Genomic DNA, 22,498 nt, shown 5'->3' with positions numbered 1-22,498 from the left:
CGTATTTTTGGACAACTCGTGATCGAAATTTTTCAGCTGAAAATATTATTTTTCAAATGAATATTTAAGAATTTTTTTTTGCAATATTCAAAACAACTTTTATTGTTTACAACTCAGGAATTTTATTAGAATTTATGAAATATTTTTGTACATTATTTAAAACTTTGAGACTCAGAAACTCAATATTTCTCAACTTCCGTATCATTGTTATCAATTTTCTAACATTTGGAGCATTTATTTACATCTCAATTTGGAACAATTTTTTGCAACATTGAACATTTTTTTTCTCTAGAATTGTGTCAATATTTTTGTGCAGTGTTACTGTTTGATACTTTTGATGTTCAATATTTGCCAACTTGATACCATTTTTGTGAATTTTTAAAAATTTGGAGCGACTTATCCAATTTAATTGTTCTGAATTTTTAAACAATAAAATTTTTCATTTTCAAACCATTTTTTAGGTAGCAATTTTTTCAATTTCCAAAACTTTGAATACTTTTTCCAAATTTTTAACATTTTTTTGCCACGTTGAACAATCGTTGAAATTTCCTGAACGGAGTTTTTTGTGAATTGTTCGAAGGATTGACAATTTTTTTGCATTTTTGACCACTTTTTTCCAATTTTAAACGGTCTACAGTGTTTTGAATAAATTTATTGTGAATTAAGTAAGTATTAAAAAATTTGTGCATAAATTTTTCATTTTCGACCCATTTTTGTTAATTTTTTCAAACTTTTTTAGTATGTCAAATTTTGAAGGTTTTGCTACTTCGAATAATGGTTGCAATGTTTCGCACGATTTCTGTAATTTTGAGCAATTTTTATTAATTACGTATTTTCCAAAACATCAAACCTCGATAATTTTCTAGTTCAAACCATTTTTATCTTTTTTAAAATGCTTTTCAGAAATTCTGACCAAATTGTTGTACAATGTACCTATTTTTGTCATTTTTTCAAACTTTGTGCAATTTATCGCAACTTGAATGATTTCTTTGCAACTTTGAACTATGTTTTTTTTTTGGATTTTAAGGCAATATTTCGTGTAATTTACTTTGAATCTCAATATTTTTCAATTTTCTTATCATTTATGTCAATTTTTATGAAATTTAAGAGCAATTTATTCCCATTTGGAACAATTTTTTGCAACTTTGAACATTTTTTTGCAATTAAGAACAGATTTTGAATTTTTTTGCAATAATATTTCGCAGCTTGATGCAACTTTGTCCAAGATGAAAACAATTTTTCAAAAGTCTGAGCAATTTTTTGAAATCTTGAAGTTTTTTTCAAATTTTTACCCAATTTATTTTGTGAATTTTTTTTTTTTTTTTTTTTTTTTTGAAATCTTGAATAGTTTTTCAGTTGTTTTAAATTTTAAACCTCGATATTTTTTCTATTTTTTACCCTTTTTTTTTGGAATTTTTTGAACATTTTTTCAAACTTTTTAACAATTTTTTTGAAATATGTGTGTGAATTTTTTCTCCCAATATTTTGGACGAATTTTGTAAATTATTTGAAATTTTGAGCCTCGATATTTTCAACTTTGAAATATTTTTATCAATTTTTCGAAGTTTGATCAATTTTTTCAAATGGAACTTTTTTTTTACATCATCGAACAATTTCTCGAATTTTCTGAACAATGATTTAATGAATCGTTCAAAACTTTTGAGTACGAATGTATTTCCTATTTCGAATTATTTTTGTCACTAATTCAAAATTTTGACGATTTTTTGAATTTTTTACCATCTTTTTCTGAACAAATTTCGTGTATTGTTGTCAAGTTCGCGCATCAATTTTTTTTCAAACTCGATATACTTTTGTTAATTTTTAACGATTTTTAAAATAGTTTTTTTCCCTTAAATTTTGAAGATTATTTCTCTCAATTTTTCCCCAAACTTTCAACTATGATCAAGTTTTTGTTATTTTGAACAATTTTCCCCTGAAATTTCGAGTAATTTTTATAAGATTTCCAAAACTTTGAAAATGTTTAATTTTTTGTCAAATTTCAAAGTTTTCGTTACTTTGAATAATTTTCATCAATTTTCAAAAACTTCGAACCTCGATAATTTTCAATTTCGAACCATTTTTGTCAATTTTTTCAACTTTGAACAATTTCTTTGCAAAGTTTTGAAATTTTGAACAATATTTTTGAGCATTGTACCTACTTTTCGATTTTTTTTTTTTGAAATTTTGTGCAATTTATCGCAACTTGAAAGAATTTTTTGCAACTTTGAACTATTTTTTTGGATTTTAAGGCAATGTTTTGTGCAATTTACTTTGAAACTCGATATTTCTCAATTTTCTTATCATTTTTGTCAACTTTTTGAAACTAAAGAGCAATTTATCTCAATTTGGGAACACTTTTTTGCAAGTTTGAACATTTTTTTGCAATTTTGAACAGATTTTGAATTTTTTAGCAATAATATTTCGCAGCTTGATACAACTTTGTCTAAGATGAAAACATTTTTTTCAAATTTCGAAGATTTTTTAAAAATTTTTGAACAATTTATTTTGTGAATTTTTTCGAATTTTGATTTTTTTGAAATCTTGAATAGTTTTTCAGTTGTTTTAATTTTAAACCTCGATATTTTGTCTGTTGTTTACATTTTCGTTCATTTTTTTGACATTTTTTGAACATTTTTTTCGAACTTTTCACAAATACACGTGTGAGTTTTTTCCCAATATTTTGGACGAATTTTGTAAATTGTTTGACATTTTGAATCTCGATAATCTTCAATTTTGAAATATTTTTTTTCATCAATTTGTCAAAGTTTGATCAATTTTTTCAAATGGAACTTTTTTTTACATCATCGAACAATTTTTTGAATTTTTTGAATCATGATTCAATGAATCGTTCAAAACTTTGAGTACGAATATATTTCCATACTTCGAATCATTTTTGTCAATTATTCGAAATTTTGACGATTTTTTGAATTTTTTACCATTTTTTTCTGAACAAATTTTGACTATTGTTGTCAAGTTCGTGCATCAATTTTTTTCAAACTATTTTTGTTATTTTTAACGATTTTTAAAATAGTTTTTTCCCTCAAATTTTGAAGATTATTTCTCTCAATTTTTACTCAAACTTTCAACTATGATCATGTTTTTGTTATTTTGAACACTTTTCTCTGAGATCTTGAGTAATTTTTATACGTTTTCCGGAACTTTTAAAATGTTTAATTTTTTGTCAAATTTTTGAAGTTTTCGCTACTTTGAATAATTTTTATCAATTTTTAAAAACTTTGAGTCTCAATAATTTTTAATTTTGAAACATTTTTTTCAATTTTTTCAACTTTTAACAATTTTTGTGCAAATTTTTGAAATTTTTGTCAAATTAAGAAGTTTTTGCTACTTTGAATAATTTTATTAATTTTCAAAAACTTTGAGTCTCAATAATTTTCAATTTCGAACAATTTTTTTCAATTTTTTTAACTTTTAACAATTTTTGTGCAAATTTTTGAAATTTTGAACAGTATTTTTGTTCATTGAAACTTTTGAATCATCTGCCTACATATTTGTCAATTTTAAATCATTTTGCAAAATTTTGAACAATTTTTGACAAATTTTTTAAATTTTTTCATCGTAATTATATTTTACAAAGTTTTGCAAGAAGATAACTTATATCAATTAATATGATAATTATCAATTTTAGTATAATTTTGAACGATTTTTCTGTCAATTCGACCAATTTTTCAAGCTACTGAAATGAACTTCGTAGTTGAATTTGATTTCTGTTCAACCCACTCCCCTTCTTACTCCCCTTCTTCCTCCTCTTCCTCCTCCTTTTACTGTTTGATATCTCTCTGATGAGCTTTTTTTGTTCCACTTGCACACTGCAGAGAATGAAAAACAACAGATTAACGAAAACCATACTTAATATTTTATTATTTAAATTTCGAACAAATACGCATTTAAATAACAACTTATAATTGGCATAATGCAACTATAAAAGTCTCCATTGACTAGATGAACATAATAATTTATATACGACTAAACCCGAAGCAGTTTTGAAATTCGATTAATTTCAACAACACTATAATCAGATTTCATGACACTTGACACATATTTTTCTCATTTTACCATTATGATGTTGGCAGAAACGTAATGAGGGGAAAGGGGTAAAGTGGAAAATTTTTTCCCACGAGAATCATCATTTTGAAATTCAGGCAGAAGTCTCTAGCTTATACGTTTCTGGTTACCAACAAGTACAAGGTTCTCAAAACGATCAATGATTTCCTAAATAGATACATATTTTGATTTTTTAAAATTTTTTGTAAAATCGGAGTCACGTTTAGTGACTTGAAAAAAATACAAAAATTCTAAAAGTATAAAATAATAGTTTTTATGCGGGTATTTTTTTTTATCACAAAATAGATATTCGAATAATATTATTATAATGATAAGGTGAAAAACAATGAATTTTTGATTTTTTTTCCTCACATAAATGTAACAAATGTTGATAACATTAAAGAAGCTTCATTAGTTGTAATTTCTAATACTTTAAAAGTGGCTGAAAAAATATGCAAAATGAATAATAAATTGATCAATCATTTATAGAACAAAAAAAAAAGTGTGAAGGGAGGAATAAAAATATGCAGAGGTGTTTCAAAAAATTAAAAAAGTTACCCTCGATTTGAGAAAAATAATAAATTTTTTGTAAAATATTTCTGCGTTGTTTTTAATTGAAACAATTGCCAAGCTACCGGGTACCTCGTCAATTTGTCAACTTTTTGCCTTTTTCGTACTCCAAGAAGTCTTTCAAGTGCGAAATTAATCAATAAATTTTGTTTTCTGCAACGTAGCGTTTCCAGTCTGCGATTTTTATTTCATCCAAAAAAAAAAAAAAAAAAGGCAAATAGATGAGAATTGATGAGGTAGCCGGTGAAAGGCACGAATTACCTTGTACTTTCATTAAAGACAACGCTCGAATTGAAGAATATGAAATGCAATCGTCCTTAATTTTGAAAATGAACCTTGGAAAATATTTTTTTTTTCGAATGATGATTTTTTTGACCTTTGAGTTCGAATGAGAGCTTCTTACATGAATTAATGTGTCTCTAAAAATACGAATTCAAAAGTCAAAAATGAATTGTGATATTTTTTGCGAGTTTGACTCAATTTTTAATCTAAGAAAATTCACGTAATTCAGTAAAAATTGCAGCACAGCGTAATCAGCGAAATTCATTAAAATATCAGTAAATTTTGGCAATTTTTTGCTGATATTTTAGTGATTTTTCTAGTCCCTTTTGGTGAAATTTTCGGCTGATTTCTTTCTGTGCTGTGCTGCAATTCTCAGTGAATTTCATGAGATGAGACAGTGGATTCTGAAAAACCAAGGACGAGAGTATTTCATCGATCAATTAATGCTTATTGCTTAGGTACATTTAAAAAATAAAAATTATACTGTAACAAAGGTTTTGGAAACTAGAGGTGAGGCAAATAGGTAAGCGGGGGGGGGGGGGGTGAAATAAAAATGAAAAAATAATGATTAAATCACACGAAATACTCGAATAAGAAGAAAAAAAATTCATCGTGAATAATTTTCGAAAATGCTATCGCACGAAGGTTGCTAATAAATGTAAGTAAAATAAATACTCGATGCATGAGATATCACAGTCTAGTAATTTCGGGAGTTTGAGGCACATCGACCAGTCTCTTACTGCTATCGGTTTGGCTGGCTTTATCCCTCTGATTGGTCAGATCACTGGGCATAACGGGTACGAATCGTCCTTCCTCGTTACTAATAAAGGTCGGATTATCGCTGCTCAAATACTCGCAACTGAAACTACCTTCGGATAAATTCTGCGAGTAGAATAGCGACTCGGAAGATTGGGTTTGATTAAAATATCTATCTCGATTGGTGGAATTGATCTGAGAAACGTTCTTGGTGGAGTAACTTTTGCCACTGTTGTCTAGATAATCGCAGCTGTAATTATTGTGACTTTTGGCTGCCAGATTATCCCAAGATTTGACCGGTTTCACGTGATCTTGGGTGTACTGGTGACGAGTAGACGATGAGGTCGATTTGGTGGAATGTTTACGAGTACTCTGCAGACTGCTGGGCTGGTCCCAGTACAGGGTGTCTGTGCTGAGAGATGTCGTGTACGAGGCTACGGTTTGCTCCTGAGTGTGGCTGATTGGTAATTCGGTCGAGGTGCAGGAGTATAGGCTGTTTTGACTGACCAGGTTGCGATAAGACGGGTCCAGTTTGCGGACACCTTCGAATTTGGCGTGTTTGCGGAAAAATCCTACACCGCTGGTTCCGCTACCGCTGCCGCCGCCGCCACCGCCGCTGCTGGTACCGTTGTGGAAAGAGGTTGGGATGTTGACCTGGGTCGAACGATTGCTGTGGCTTTCCGAGTATTCTGCGAGAATTAAGATATTACGATGAGGATGAGGTTTACCTTGGAGTTGTATTGTATGTGTGTGTGTTTTTTACCTTTACTGGTGGTGTTGGTGGAATACAGAGAGGTTTTGGATGAACTGGGTTTCAGTTTTTGAGCATGATGGCTGTGTGATCGTCTTCTACGGGTTGGTACACATTCGGCGGCACAGCACGAGCTTCCGGCCAGGTCGTAAGCCTCCAAGCTGCCATTTTCTTGAGATTCGGGTGTGTTCTTCTCGCCTCGCAAGCAGCCTCCGCAGATATGCTGATGGTAGGATTTACTTCGGGTGATTTTGTGAGCGTCTTTTTTCAGCTCGCTGTGTCCCTGAGCATCTGGAAAAATGAAAAATGAATATTACAGCGTAGAAATATGTCGAATTTTTTCAGTCCTGGAGTTTTAATATGTGTTCTCACATCTCAATTTTATAATAGTCCGGCACACAGTGGGCTGTGAAACTCTGAAACAATCGTACAATGATATCCTCCCTTATGTTTTTGGGGTCGCAGAATACGAATTTGACAATATTTTTTGTAGGAGTGGGGGGTGGGGGGGGGGGGTGAAAAATTCAAAATTTGACTATAATGATGTGTGATATGTTGAAATGTACCAAGTATGAATGATTCAACTAAAAGTGAGTAATTTTCATCGATTTAGTTAAAACTCCGTTTTTTGCCTACTCTGCTGCATAAATATGAATATAGAACAAATGTTTGCACGTAGATGCACGGGAAATTCCAGCGGCTCTTAAGATAGTGTATTTCAAGGTGTCAATTGCCATTTTTGCCCCCAAATGCCCCAGCGACCACAACAGTCAATTATAGTGAAAAATCATGGTGAATTTTGTTTAAATGTTACAAATTTTTTCCTCCATGGACTTTGACGGCTTCTCAATAGAAAATTCTTCACCTCCCAACCTTCACCCCTTCTACACCCTCGAAAACGTACATTTTGACATATCACACATCATTATGGTCAAATTTTGAATTTTTCACCGTTTTCACCCCCTTCATTCCCCACAATTCACCCATATACGAAAAAAATATTGTTAAATTTGTGATCTACACCCTCAAAAACATACAATTAGACATATCACACATCATTATGGTCAAATTCTGAATTTTTCACCCCCTTCATCCCCCACCATTCACCCCTACGTGAAAAATATTGTCAAATTCGTGATCTACAACCTCGAAAACATACATTTCGACATATCACACATCATTATATGTAGTCAAATTTTGAATTTTTACCCGTTTTCACCCCCTCAGCCCCCACCATTGACCCTTACGAAAAAAATATTGTCAAATTCGTGATCTACACCCTCAAAAACATACATTTCAACATATCACACATCATTATAGTCAAATTTTGAATTTTTCGCCCCCCCCTCACCCCGCACCCCCACCCCTACAAAAAAATATTGTCAAATTTGTATTCTGCGACCCCAAAAATATAAGGGAGGATATCATTGTACCATTTTTTTAGGGTTCATTGTAAGTTTTTGAATTACGCCCATTTTGAGGGTGCTCACAGCCCACTGTGTGGCATGGATTATATGAAGTGATTGCACCCCACCCCACCCACCCCCTTCCAACCCTCCGGGACAAATTTTTTCTTGAAGGAGACATCAATAAGGAACATTTTAAAGCAGACTTGCTAAAAAAGAGTTGACTGTACGAACAAAATGGTGGTGGACAAAGCTAGATCGAAAGAGCATGCAAAAATTTCAAGTGCCAAAGTGCATATTTTGCTCTACCCCTCTGCCAGTTTGGATTCAGGAAAAGACGCTCGACCATTGATCAGGTTCATTGGGCAGTTAAGTTACCATCATTGAAAATGCGCTAGAGGAGAAAAAGTTTTGCTTGGCGGTGTTTTTGAATGTTGCAAAGGCATTTGATACAGTCTGGCACAGAGGACTGATTTACAAGTTATCAAAAATTCTTCCAGGCAACCATTGTCGACTAATTGAGTCATACTTGAAGGAGAGGCGATTTAGTTAGAGTCAGTCATGAAGAAGCCTTGTCATAATTTGGCACGATCCAGGCTGAAGTATCACAAGTTAGTGAACTCAGCCCCCTCCTATACCTGCTATATACTCAAGATCTCCCTACTGATGATACTACCCGTAAAACAATGACCATGCTAATTTTGATTTGAATGTCGACCCATCCACATCTGTTACTTTTGGATGCCACATGTCAATGTGAATTTCAACCCTGTGTCGAGCTAATTGTCAATGTAATTGTCGACTGATGTTGATCTGCATTGGTGTCGACAATTGGCTCGACACAGGGTCAAAATCCACATCGATAAGTGGCATCTAAAAGTGACGGATGTGGATGGATCAACATTCACATCGAAATTCATGTCGACCTCCTGCTTTGTAAAATTATAAAATTTGAGTTTATAAATTTTAAATTTTTTTTTTCAAAAATGATTTCCTCTGATGTGGTTATTGCTTGTGCTGAAAACAGCATCGATACAAAGTCCACTTCCAAAGAAGTACAGATGCAAAGTCTGTATAATCAAAAAGTTGAACAGAAATGCCTTATATCAAAGATGGTGCAATACTAAGAGTGCTAAACTAATCCATTTTCATGTCGACGTGTTGATGTTAATGTTGATGTGAAATTCACATCAACAAATGCATCCACAATATCAACATCATATCATCTACAACTCCAAACTGTGGAAAAGTGAATAATTTCATCAATGCCCTAAAAAATTTGTTTTCCTCATTGATCAAGATCATATTTTTGAATGTTTACTAAACTTTCAAACACTAAAACAGAAAATTTAATTCTGAAAAATTGGTTGACATAGTTGTAGATGTAAATTTAAATTTTGAGCATCGAATTTTACATCATCATGTTGAGATGGCATGGCATGTCAAGGTATCAGAAATAATGAGAAAATTTCGAAAATTTTCATTTACCTGGCTTTTGTACAGACAGAAGATTCTTACTAAATAATTAATTGATCACTTTTCCATCATTATGTTGGAAAAAAACGTAGTGGATGTAAATGTTGACGTCAACAATTGTCGTGCAGGTACTACCACAGCAACGTTTGCAGACGATACTGCAGTCTTGGCTGTGAGCAGAAACCAGAGCAGTGCCAACAACATACTGCAAAAGTCACTAGAAAAAATTTACAATTGGGCAAGAACGTGGCAGATTGCCCTGAATCATCGAAAGTCAAGGCACGTGCTCTTCACTCTTCGTCATGCCAACCGCTCTATGAGGGTTTATCTTGCAGACTAGCCAATACCACAGGCTGACTCAGCTAAATACTTGGGAATGCACTTGGACTCTAGATTATCATGGAAGGTCCATGTGAAAATGAAGTCCAACTAGATAAAGAAAAAGGTGAGGCAACTATATCGACTAATTGGGATGCACTTGGAACTGGACCAGAGCTGCAAAATCCTGGTCTACAAGCAGATTTATCCGACCTATCTGGACATAAGGTTTGGTGCTATGAGGCTGTGCAAAAAAAAAAAGGTCATTGCCAGGTGATACAGAGAAGGCAAAATGTCATACTGAGAATGATTGTGAATGCATGCAGATTCTCAAGTAGATAATGATGATACTTATGCATGCAGATTTGAGTATTCCCTATGTGGATGAAGTACGCGAATGTTATGCGGATGCCCATGAGAAGTGCCTGCCTACACAGCCACATCAACACCAAAGCAATCCAGCTCCTGCACCCTCATGGCCCTCGGAGGCTTTGGAGAAGCAAGCCTTACACCCCCCCCCCCTCATAACATTTTCTTCTAAAAACTAGTACTAATTTATGATTGATCACATAAGATTGTACTCTCTTTGTTGTTGAAAAAAACGCATTTTTCAATTTTTGGCGAATTTTTAAAAATCGAATTTAATTGCCAAAAATAAGAAAAAAAATCAAAATTTTACCAAATTGACCTGGAAAGTCGAAATTTGGCATAATGCCCTACATTCGACCTGCCAAATTGATTGGAGACAATTTCAACCCGTTTTGAGCAGTTCTGGAGCCTCCAGCAGATTTTTGAAACTCTAAATTTCCACAAAAATGTCATCAAATGAAGTTGGAAATCCGCAATTCAAGTTCAAAAATTTACTGGAGGCTCCAGTCATTTCCAAGAAGTCGCTGGAGGCGCCAAAACGACTTGAATTCTATCTGCAGTCGACTTGATAAAGTGCTGAAATTAGAGTGCAGAGTAAATTTTGTGTTTCCAGCTCCATTTGGTAAAATTTTATGGAAATTTCAAGCATCAAAAAAATCTGTTGGAGGTTTCAGTAATTTCCAAAAAGTCGCTGGAGGCTCCAAAACGACTCAAAATCTACCTGCAGTCGACTTTATGGGTATTGAAATAAGTTTACAGAATGGATTTCGGCTTTTCAACTGCATTTGATTATATTTTGAGGAAACAAGTTTACAAAATCTGCTGGAGGCTCCAGTAGTTTCCAAAAAAACATTGGAGGCTTCAAAACAACTTGAAATCTACCTGCAGTTCGCACTCTTTTGAGAAAATGTTTTTCCCTGCGATGTTCCACGGTTTTCCTGATCAATTTCGGGCGTAAAATTTATTCGTCAGAATTTTTTGGGTCAAAATGTTTTTATTCTCAAAAGAGAACTGGAAAAAATAGAGAGGGGGAATAATAAATAGAAAATTAGAAAGGTTGGTTGAGGTAATGAAAAAATAGAAACCCAAAATTTGGAAATTTTCGCAGAAAAACAGGTTTTTTTGACAGACAAAAAACAGGACTATATACGACAGTTTATAGACAGAAAAAACGGACTTTCTGGCCATTTTGGCAAAACATGAAACTTTTTGACAATTTTGACATAAATTGCCAAAAAAATGAGAATTTTTTTTGATGATTTTGACAAAAATTGGAGCTTTTTCCATCAATTTTGACGAAAACCAGGACTTTTTTTTTGACTTTTAACTGAAAACAGGATTTTTTATTGCAGCTTAAATTAAAAACACGACTGGCAACTTCGGCTAAAAAAAACGCAGGTTTTTTTTTGGAAAAACAGAGCTTTTTTGACACAAATTCGGACTTTTTGACAATTTTGACAGGAATGAGAATTTTTTGACTGTTCTGTCTAATGAAAAAAATGAGACTTACTAAGAATTTTGAAAAAAATTGGAACCTTTTTTCCCACTATTTTGGCAAAAAAATGATTTTTTAGTCAGCCAAGGCCAAAATTGATACTTTATGAATATGTTGGCAAAAACGCATGAATTCCTTAGCAATTTTCGTAAAAATCGGCCCTTTTTGATAACTTTTGGGGAAAATGTGATGTTTTACAATTTTAGGAAAAATTATTCAACTTTTGGAAAGGAAAATTTTTATAAATATGAGGCTTTTTTGACAAGATATGCCATGAGTCGACTGAATAGCGTATTGAAATTAGTTTACAGAATGAATTTCGACTTTCCAACTGAATTTTGATGAATTTTTGTGGAAATTTCGAGTTTCAAAAATTTCCTGGAGGCTCCAGTAATTTTCAAAAAATTGCTGGAGGCTCCAGAACGACTTTAAATCTAACTGCAGTCGACTTGATAGCGTGTTCAAGTTGGAATGCAGCGTGAATTTTCAATTTCCAACTTCATTTGATGAAAAAAAAGTGGAAATTTTAAGTTTGAAAAATGTGCTGGAGGCTCCAGAACTTCTTAAAACGGTTTGAAACCCTTTGCAATCGATTTAGCAAGTCCAAAATAGGGTTTATGCCAAATTTCAGCTTTCCAGATCAATTTGGTTAAATTTTGATTTGTTTTCACTTTTGATGGCTGGATTTTCAAAGATTCACCAAAAAATCGAAAAATTCACTTCAGCTCTTGAAATTTGGCTTGTGATGAATTTTTGCATGCTCTTTCGATCTAACTTTGTCGAGTTGAAAAAATTTCTTACGAGTCCAATGTTGGAATCAAAATGGCTGCCATTTTGTTCGTAAGGCCAACTTTTTATTGTAGTTTTAGTTTGCTTTGAAATGTTCCTGAGGATGTCTCCTGAAGATAAAAGTTGTCCTGGAAGCATATACATAAATTTTTTTTGTGTGCATTTTTTTTTTCAACAAAGTTGGAAGAAGGGTAATTTTATTTGCATTAAACATACAGTCAAACTCCTCGAGCTCACAATTCAAGCCACGAAACCCTGCAAAAGTTCTAACTCCAATCATTTCGTTATTTTAGGGATACTTCCACTACCTAACTTGTTTTCTTTTCAACAACGAGTAAAAAGCAACTGTTCGTAAACTGCAACTGTATTAACGTTTCCTAAAATGAATTGCCTATTTAATCCTCTGAAGGTAGTGTCTATTGAGCTTTTCGTTGAACTACAGGATCACTGTTGAAATCCAGAATTCCAGAAGGCGAGGTCTCAGTTGTCAAAATTCTTATTGATTCAAAAATCTGAATACTTTTTTGTTTGGGGGGGGGGGCAGAAAAATTATCTGCCAAAATTTCAGACGCTGATGTGGATTTTTCGATTTTTGGTGGTTAAAAAATTTAATTTTTGGCTCAAAAATGCTGTAGAAAAAATGTTACTAAATTGACCTTGAAAGCTGAAATTTGTCAAGTATCTTATTTTCAACTCTCCAAATCAAGTGGGAACGGTTTTGAAACAGTTTTGACTTGTTCTGGAGCCTTCAACATATTTTTAAAAATTAAAATTTTCACAAAATTTCAATCGAATGGAACAACTATAGGACGCTGAAATTCACATCATACTTTAATTTCAACATGCTGAGTCGACTGGAGATGGTTTCAAGCCGTTTTGGAGCCTCTAGAGTGTTTTTGCTCATCCTTTGTTCCTTTCAACACTTTTTTGTCAATTTATGTCAAATTTAGATGAAATTTCCATCCTTTTTGATGATTTTTTCAATGCTTTTACATCATTTTAATACATTTCAAAGCTTTTTCTTGGGTTTTCTGCTACTTTCGAATATCTAGTCTAAAAATCAACTTCAAATATTTCAGAGATGTTCAAAAATTCTTTAATAAACGTTGTTTGAAAGAAAATATAAAACCATCAAAATCTAAGGGGAAAAATATTTGGGGGGGGGGGACAAAAGACTTTTTTTTAAACCTAGATAAAGTTGAAAGTCAATCTATTCGTATATGATGATAATGGGTTTTAAAACTTACTTCTGGAGTTGTTGCGATTTTTATTAGCGACGCCGTTCTGATACCCGGAGGAGTTTTCTTTGGCCCCGTTGGCGACAACGTATTTGGCTTCGTCGCACGAATGACTAGATCGCCTACGTTGACCATCTTTATGACTGTAATTTGAATTTTTATGTGCGTCTAAATCCAAAGTAAATGACTACCAACGATCAATAACGCTGCAGGCAAACTACCGCAAGTACAAGGTACGAATACGAGAGAGGGGAGAGGGGAGGGGAAGAAAAAAGGAGAAGCGCGCTGAAAAATGTGCTTTTTATTTTGCTCACCTTCGAGTACTGACTAGATATTCTTTACTGGATGAGGGGGTGGCCACTCCGGAAGGGTGTAAATAGTACGCTCGTCCGTGGGCGTCGATGTAGTAAGGTGGATGACGAGGATAGGCGATTAGGAAATGGTGATGTTGAGTTCGATGGTAATTTTGCACTTGGCCGACGTCTTCGGTTGAGAAAGTTGTTCTTCTGAGATTGTCTTCTTCTGTGAAAGCGATCAAAAAAAATATCTCGATTGGTTTGAATTTGAAGGGGAAATACGAGTAAGAAAGGGGGCGAAGATTTACCTGTATCGGTGGATACTTTGGCGTCGTAGTTGTTGTTCTTTGCAGAAGGGTTCTTTTTACGAGCTGGTAAACTGTGCGTTTTCCATTTACCACTGAGGAGTTCTTTTTCTTTGACGCAGAGTTTTTCTAGTTCGAGTGTTTTGCATTTGAGAGCGTTTTGAAGTTTGATGTATCGCATGTGAAGTTCCACCTGTCGAAAAATAGGATATAAATATCTACCTAATTGGTTCTGTAATGGCATGAGATAGGGGTACGTATGACTGTATCGATGGCGATGAACTTACTTTTCTAACGCAATCTTCGAATAAAACCACCATTCGCATTCGACTATCGCAGCTTTTTATAAAATTGACTAAACTTTTGTGGTCCACTTTTTCCATATCCCTGCCATTAATTGAAAGAATCACGTCGCCTGTAATTTTGAATATTTCGTGAGATTAATACAACATAATAAATAACTTATCTTCCTAGCGAATGAATGGATGGATTATAATATGATGACAGAATGATTTACATATAAATAGACTCGGTATTCGATTTATGGAGCTAATATGTACTTTACCTTCTCTCATTCCGGCTCGAAATGCAGGTCCATCGTAATCCACGTGATCCACGTAGGTTATCATTTCAATTTCTTGCTCTTTTTTGTAATGAATACCGTAACTCTGTGAAAAAAATATCAAGATTATTCGTGGTATTGCGTATTGTTTCTCAGTAAATTAATGAAAGTGTATTTTTATTTTAAAATTAGGAGAAAATCTCAAATCTGGTAAAGCTTGGCTTAATTTCTTTGTCTAAATTAAAATTTTATCGACTAACTCGTTTCCATAAATTTTTGAATCAATGTTTCCAAATTTTCAGAATTTTTGAAACATTTTTTCGGTCAAGTTTTTTTTATAATTGTAATATTTTAGAATTTTTAAAAATGCAACCCTTTTTTTCGATTTTCCACCCATTTCGTGTCAATTTTGGTCATTTTTACCAATTTAGTCAGTATTTTCTGTATTTTTAAAATATTTAACAAACTTTTAGAAATGTTTTATCAATTTTTTTCTGAGAACTTCTCGCATTTTCAACAATTTTTAAAAAAACGTAGCAAATTTTTGAAGCGGTGGGGTTGATTATCAGGAAACTGTCGCAGTTTTTACAATTCTGTTTTTGGATGTATTTTTGTGATATTTCAACATTTTTTACATCATTTTCACACAAATTTTGCTAATTTTTCGCGAATTTTTGGCAAATTTCGCAACTTTGTAAATTATATCTGATACTTTTTGAAGTTTTTATCAATTTTTTAAGTGTGGTATTTTCCTTCTTGAATTTTGACTAATTCATCGGCAAATTTTTATGTATTTTTTGCATTTTTTGAATTACGTATTTTACAAAATTTTATACCTATTTTATCAAATTTTTCATCATTTTTAGTAATGTAGGTAAACTTTGCTCAATTTTGATACTTTTGCCATTTTTTGAAAAAATTTTGTCGAATTTTTTGCGCAGTTTAAGCAATTTTACAATAATATTTTCAGATGTTTTACGACGTGTTTAACAAAATGTTGACATGATTTTCCACGATTTTCACTTTTTTTGCAGAGTTTTCGCACATTTTGGTCAATTTTTTCACTACTTTATTGATTTTTTTGTTGTTTTTTTCAAGTTTTTTGTAGATTCGCAATTTTTTTGTGATTTTTGGGCAGTTTAATGAACAATTATTTTTCAATTTGTGCAATTTTTTTCACGAAGTCATTTTAATGCAAATTTTACTCATTTTTTCTATTCTTGACGACTTATTTTACAATTTTATAACATTTTGAGAAAATTTCTTCCGGTACTCCCCCTTTTTCCTCTCTCCACCTCCCTCCTCAATCTCTTTCAATGCAATCATCATCAAGTTCCAAAAGCTCAAAGCTTCCGAGTTCATCGAGCGACAAAATTTTTTTTCAACATGACTGTTTTAAAACACTCACTACCTCATTACCTACAAAATGGCTGAACCGATTTCGATGAAACTTGAAATCTCACTAGGCCTGCACGATTCCTACAAAGTACTAATACGACCGTGAATTTTTGGTGAATCATTCATGGGCGAATTGATCAATTTTTTGAAAGAACCATTCGCCAACGAATCGATCAATTCTTCAATTTATGGATCAATTCGTTCGCGAATGATTCACAAACAAAAGTCAATTCGTTCGCGAATGATTCACCAAAAATTGAATAAATGAATCGATTCATTCGCGAATGATTCATCAAAAATTGAATAAATGAATCGATTCGTTCGCGAACGAGTCATTTATACAAATCAATTCGTTTGCGAATGATTCACAAACATAAATCAATTCGTTCACGAATGATTCACTAAAAATGATTCATTCGTTCGTGAATGATTCACCAAAAATTTAGTGAATGAATCGATTCGTTCGCGAATGATTCACTAAAAAATAAAAAATGATTCAATTGTTCGTGAATGATTCACCAAAAATTGAGTAAATAAATCGATTCGTTCGCGAATGATTGATCAAAAATTGAATAAATGAATCGATTCGTTCGCGAACGAGTCATTTATACAAATCAATTCGTTCGCGAATGATTCACAAACAAAAATCAATTCGTTCACGAATGATTCACAGAAAATGATTCAATTCGTTCGTGAATGATTCACCAAAAATTTAGTGAATGAATCGATTTGTTCGCGAATGATTCACTAAAACTGATTCAATTGTGCGTGAATGATTCACCAAAAATTGAGTAAATGAATCGATTCGTTCGCGAACGAGTCATTTATACAAATCAATTCGTTCGCGAATGATTCACAAACAAAAATCAATTCGTTCACGAATGATTCACTAAAAATGATTCAATTCGTTCGTGAATGATTCACCAAAAATTTAGTGAATGAATCGATTCGTTCGCGAATGATTCACAAAAAATGTTTCTATTCGTTCGCGAATGATTCACGAAAAATGATTCAATTCGTTCGTGAATGATTCACCAAAAATTGAGTAAATGAATCTATTCGTTCGCGAATGATTCATCAAAAATTGAGTTAAATGAATCGATTCGTTCGCGAACGAGTCACTTATACGAATGAATTCGTTCGCGAATGATTCTCAAACAAAAATCAATCCGTTCACGAATGATTCACAAAAAATGATTCAATTCGTTCGTGAATGATTCACCAAAAATTGAGTAAATGAATCGATTCGTTCGCGAATGATTCACAAAAAATGATTCAATTCGTTCGTGAATGATTCACCAAAAATTGAGTAAATGAATTGATTCGTTTGCGAATAAATGTTTTAAAAAAATGAATCATTTCGTTCGTAAAAGATTTTTATTTCACGAAAAGTCGGTCTGAGTTTTTTTTTCTGTGTAGGTACCTAACATTTTTTTTTTTGCAATTTCTATTTTAGGCGATCTCGATCAATTTTATGAGTATTATTCTTTCAATTTCTGTATTATTTTCAAATGCTTCTGTATCAAATAAAATATTGCACACGAGGGATGGAAAATTGTATGCTATGCTCTGAAATTTTTATTTCTTTTCAAAAACATCGATTTTTTGAGATTATAAGATGATGAAATTGCAAAAAAAAAATTGGAGGTTTTTTATTCCAATTCCGAAAACACCAATTTTTGCGAATGAAGAGCCTCGATCGATATTTTTAGACAGTGTTCAACAATTTTGCTATAATCCTGCTTTTGATACTTTTACCTGAAAGAACTTTGACTTGAATAAATTTCCACTCCAGTTCTACCCTACAGTACCCCTCCTCCCACCACCCTCCGTCCCTACTTTCACCCATTTCTTTTTTCCAATTTAAGCATTTGAATCAGTTTTTTTTTTTTTTTTTTTAAATAGAAGACTTGAGTTTTCGAATAATATTCTGAGCAGAAGTGATGAAATTCATCTCGAATCAACTTTTTACAATTTGCAGTTTTTTTTCAATGTTTTTATCGCTAATAATCAAGTTATGTGGAAAACGAAAGGTGCAGCAGAAAAAATGAATAGAAACAATATCGTAGAGCATGAAATTTGCTATCATTCAAGTTTACGATTATATCCCATAATTTTTAAAATTTTTCGAGCAATTTTGAGAATTTTTTTAAAAAGCGATTTCGAAATGCAAACGTTCAGGCAATTTCAAAGTCTTCATTTCCAAGAATCGAACCTCTGTGCAAAAAATTTCAAATTGGGATTCCGTCAACTTCACTTCAATACACGTCCTTTTGACACAGGCAAGCACAAATTGGCTACATCCTGTCCTTCTCTTCTTCACAAAAATCTCATCGAATGAAAACGAAAGTTGATATTTTTTATTATACTTCAGATATAATATTTCAAAGACGAGAAAAAATAATTAAAAAATCGTATCCCAAATTATACAGGTGGCTCGCTGCCTACACACTTGTATCATATGTATGAGTACGAGTATGACTCAATATTATCAAATAAGCGAATTGCTCGCGGCTGTTATCAAGGTTACGTGGTATGTACTTGTACGACTGTATACGTTTGTAGGCATTATCGGTTTGACTTAAGGCCGAAGCCGAAAGCTTACATAAGAGATACGGTTACATATGAGCATAGATACGTTTACGTTTTGGGTACATAGACTCTGTGTGGAGCTATATTATGGTGAATTTATACATTGTATACTCTGTAAACTGCACATAGAAGACATACACCAATATACACCTTTACAATTGTACTGACTTTGATATAGGTGTACAACTGTACAGAAAACTTATACAGTATGTATTACCTATACCCATACCTACGTTGGCAAGGACGCTTCTAATGTTAACTTCAAGGTAAATGAACAGTAGAGAGAAGGGGTGGGGTGTGTTATTTAATACGTAAGAATTAAAAACACGCGAGCGACGCGACGCAAACACCGCAGGTATAGGTAATATACCTGCAGTCTGTAGCACCTGAGACTCGACACTCGACTACCTGTAGGATATACGTAGACGTATACGTAAGTCGAGGTACAGGTAGCCGAAGCCGAAGCCAAATCCAAATATACGACTGTATAAATCCTCGTAAGTTGTATTATAGCTAAAACCTGTCGTATTCTCGTCTACCATGTCTCAACAATCACGTGATTATTCTCTGTCTGACATATGATGATGTGAAGTTTCCTCGCCCTATTCCTTATTCGTCGCTTTTCAAGTCATTATTGTATTCATTTTTTTTTTTTTTTACTAAATCTGTAATGTACCCACCTAATACCTAGCTTAGGTATCAAGAATACACTAGGTAGATAAATATTAAACGAACCTGTAACGTGAATCCATAAGTGGCATTTTTCTTCTCCACTATGATTGTTCGTCGACGACGATCTTCTTCCGGTTTCGTCACCGTAACCCGGTCTGGTTTTACACGTTCCAAAATCTGCGACTGTAACATTACCAGTTTTTATTTTACAATTACCTATCTACAGTACGTACGTAGATATGCACCTAGTATTATAAATTAAACGTATACTCGCGAGTACGATGTACTTATACGTAAATGAGAGTGAGAGAAGATATTAAGTAGAGGTACGTGTATCTAATCTAATGATGATAATAATAGCTATGTACAGTACTATGTATTTATCTCGATCAAGTACCCGCCAAACAGATGCGTTTAAAGACTGGTATGATGGTATATAAGATGACTCGCGAAATATAGATAACACAGTAACAGGTGTCCTCTATTTGCTTACCCTTCCTTCTGTGGCCACAACTACGACTTACACATATATACGAGTTTTTGGTATCACGCAACGATACACGATTACGATTACGAGTAGGTATAAGTACCTATGAATATGTAACATTGTAAGACTGGGTTTTTTTCTGCTAAATTAAAGAATTAGGTGCTTGAACGATGTTCAATTAGGTAGGTATATACGATCTGTTCTATAAAAGTCCTTCGCAGTACCGGTAACTTTCGAAACAGATAGAATTACGAATTATTCGCGTTTAATTTGATTTTCGTTGATAAGAGAATGCGAGTTATGTAGATTGTAGTGTAGATATTATCGTAATATTATAGGTGTCCAAAAATCGTGAAATAGTTTTTTTTTCTTGAAAATGCGAATTGGCAGGGTCATATTTTTATACCTCCGAAGAGTGAATAAACTGTCATAAGAGCCATAGAGTTGGAAAAAAATCGATAATTTTTCCAGATAATTTCAACAGTTCTTAATTAATTGACAAATGAAACGTAATCATTTGGTTATAGAGTTTGAAAAAAATTGTTTTTTTTTTCAGCATGATGATGAATTTTTAAGACGAGAAAACTCAACCGAGGGGTCAAAACGAAAAATTATCATAATTTTTGAATTCAGCGCGAACTTTTAAATAATTTCAATAGGTCGCACGAATATTTTCAAATGAATGTTCAGGGGGGGGGGGGGGAGAAGGAGGCAAATAGGGAATCTGATGTCAGTTTTTTTTTTAGCATAAATAGGTATATGTGCTGAAATTGAAAATGAATCTGATATTTACAACATACCAACAGAGATGTTTGGTTGCCTCACCTAAATCCACGTGTAGGTTTTTTTATGGGGGAGGGGGGGAGGTAAACGCTACTGAATTGGTCGGAATTAAAAACAAACACGATTTTCGAATTCAGTACGAAATTTTGACCAATTTTGACAGGTCACACAGCAGGGTATCTAACAGACAGTGAAAGTGGTGAAAAGTGGTGATTTTAAAAATGGTCTGCGAAAGTATGGAATTTAGTCAAAAAGGTGGTGAAAAAATGTGAAAATTCAAACGCCCAACAAAAACATTTCAAATCATTGAAAAAAAAGGTTTATGCACTTTGGATGTGTTCATTCAATTTTAGCGAAAAAATGGTGTAAATGGCAGTGTAGATGGGTTGTGTATGTCTGCAATTCGTTACACGGGTGCTTGCTTTCTACAATAAAATACTATCAGGTGCTACCATACCCAAAGACTTCCATACACTTCCATAAGGTGCACCGGGGGAAGTTGGAATTCGGGGTAAGTTAGAAAACTTGCTCTAGCGCCTAGAGGTTTATATCTGGCGAAGTGCCACTAAAGGTGACTTGAGGGTACTACCCCTACTTCATCACGGAATAAAAATTTTCGCGATTCAGTTTCATTTTAGATGTCTTTGGTTCAATTGTATTTTGTTGTTGTTTTGAACTTATTTTTAATTTGGTCTAAAATACAGACTTTCTATTTCTTAGTTTTTCGCATATAGCGGACGAACCGTGCGTCCTAGTGAAAATCTGATGAGAGTGATCTCAAAGAGAATTAAATTCTCTACAATTTTGTTTAGGTGCAATTTTTCTAGGACGCTCGGTTTGTGATCTACGCCTCTGCAAAGTTTAGCCTGCTCTGACTTCCCCCAATTGGGGTAAGTCAGGACAGTTTATATTTTATTCCAATGAGCGAAAGCTACTGTGTCAATCGCGCTCAAATTTTTACCCTACGTTAAGAACCCTTATGGGAACCTACATAATAAATTTGAACCATATTGGTTCATTAGAAGGGGAGTAACAGCTGGTCAAAGTTGAAATTGCGAAAAATCATTCTGACTTGCCCCGGTGCACCTTACAGCAATTGTAAAACCCATTTTCAAAAAAGGAGACTGAAGACGATAGTATAACCTAGAAACCCAAATGTGCTTCGTTGATCTGGAGAAGGCTTATGATTGAGTATAATGGAAGAACTTATCTGAAATCCTGAAGAAAATTGAAGTGAACAAACAAATACATAGTATACTAAATTGAAGAAATATACAGGGATAATGTAATGAGAATAAGATCCTGTAACATTTTGAAAGCAAAGAAAATAGGAAGAGGAGTAAGCCAGGGATGCCCAATGTCGTGTAGCCTATTCAACATCTACAGGGTGCCCAGAAATATCGAGCACTCCTAAAAAAGTTTTCTTCTAAAATACTTTGGTTGGTCACAGTGAATGATAATAATTACAGCACATAATTGGTTGTTGGACTGGAGAGATAACATTCCACCAATCATACGCATCTATTTCACGTTGCCAACCTATATTATTAATGAAAAACTTTCTTAGGAGTGCTCGATATTTCTGGGCACCCTGTACCTATTCAACATCTACTTCAACGACGCGACATGATTAACGAATGGCTGAAAACCAAGCCAAAAGGGCTAGACATCAATGACACCCATGTCAATACCCTGCTATTTGCTGATGATCAGGTGGTCTTTGCTGAGGCTGCTGACAACAAAGTGGAAGATGACTTGCAAAGAGCGAAGCACAACCTTCAGAAAGTAGCAGATAAATATGGAATGAGAATCTCGTCGTCAAAAACAAAGGTGATGGCCTTTGAGGGGAAAGAGCCAATACGCAGTAAAATTGTTCGAAATGAACTACCAG

The 22,498-nt window shown here is 33.5% G+C and overlaps 1 protein-coding gene and 1 long non-coding RNA gene across 2 annotated transcripts in view; one reads left to right on the top strand and one right to left on the bottom strand.

The window, feature by feature from the left end:
• Window positions 1-22,498, top strand: part of LOC135845931 (uncharacterized) — a 62,428-nt gene that overhangs the window by 7,425 nt on the left and 32,505 nt on the right. The window lies entirely within an intron of this gene.
• The window catches only part of ssp6 (short spindle 6), a 33,848-nt gene continuing 15,201 nt past the window's right edge, over window positions 3,852-22,498 (bottom strand). Inside the window, exons 2-9 of the mRNA XM_065364799.1 lie at window positions 19,401-19,520; window positions 14,679-14,781; window positions 14,401-14,528; window positions 14,117-14,306; window positions 13,827-14,034; window positions 13,522-13,655; window positions 6,434-6,712; window positions 3,852-6,359 (exon numbers count right to left, since the gene is read on the bottom strand). Coding sequence (XP_065220871.1) covers window positions 5,605-6,359; window positions 6,434-6,712; window positions 13,522-13,655; window positions 13,827-14,034; window positions 14,117-14,306; window positions 14,401-14,528; window positions 14,679-14,781; window positions 19,401-19,520 — 1,917 coding nt within the window. The 3' untranslated portion in view covers window positions 3,852-5,604. The remainder of the gene's footprint in view (window positions 6,360-6,433; window positions 6,713-13,521; window positions 13,656-13,826; window positions 14,035-14,116; window positions 14,307-14,400; window positions 14,529-14,678; window positions 14,782-19,400; window positions 19,521-22,498) is intronic.

Source organism: Planococcus citri, chromosome 4 (assembly GCF_950023065.1).
Source record: "Planococcus citri chromosome 4, ihPlaCitr1.1, whole genome shotgun sequence".
Taxonomy (NCBI): domain Eukaryota; kingdom Metazoa; phylum Arthropoda; class Insecta; order Hemiptera; family Pseudococcidae; genus Planococcus; species Planococcus citri.
The sequence above is the reverse complement of the archived record's forward strand: the minus strand, read 5'-3'. Positions and strand labels throughout refer to the sequence as shown.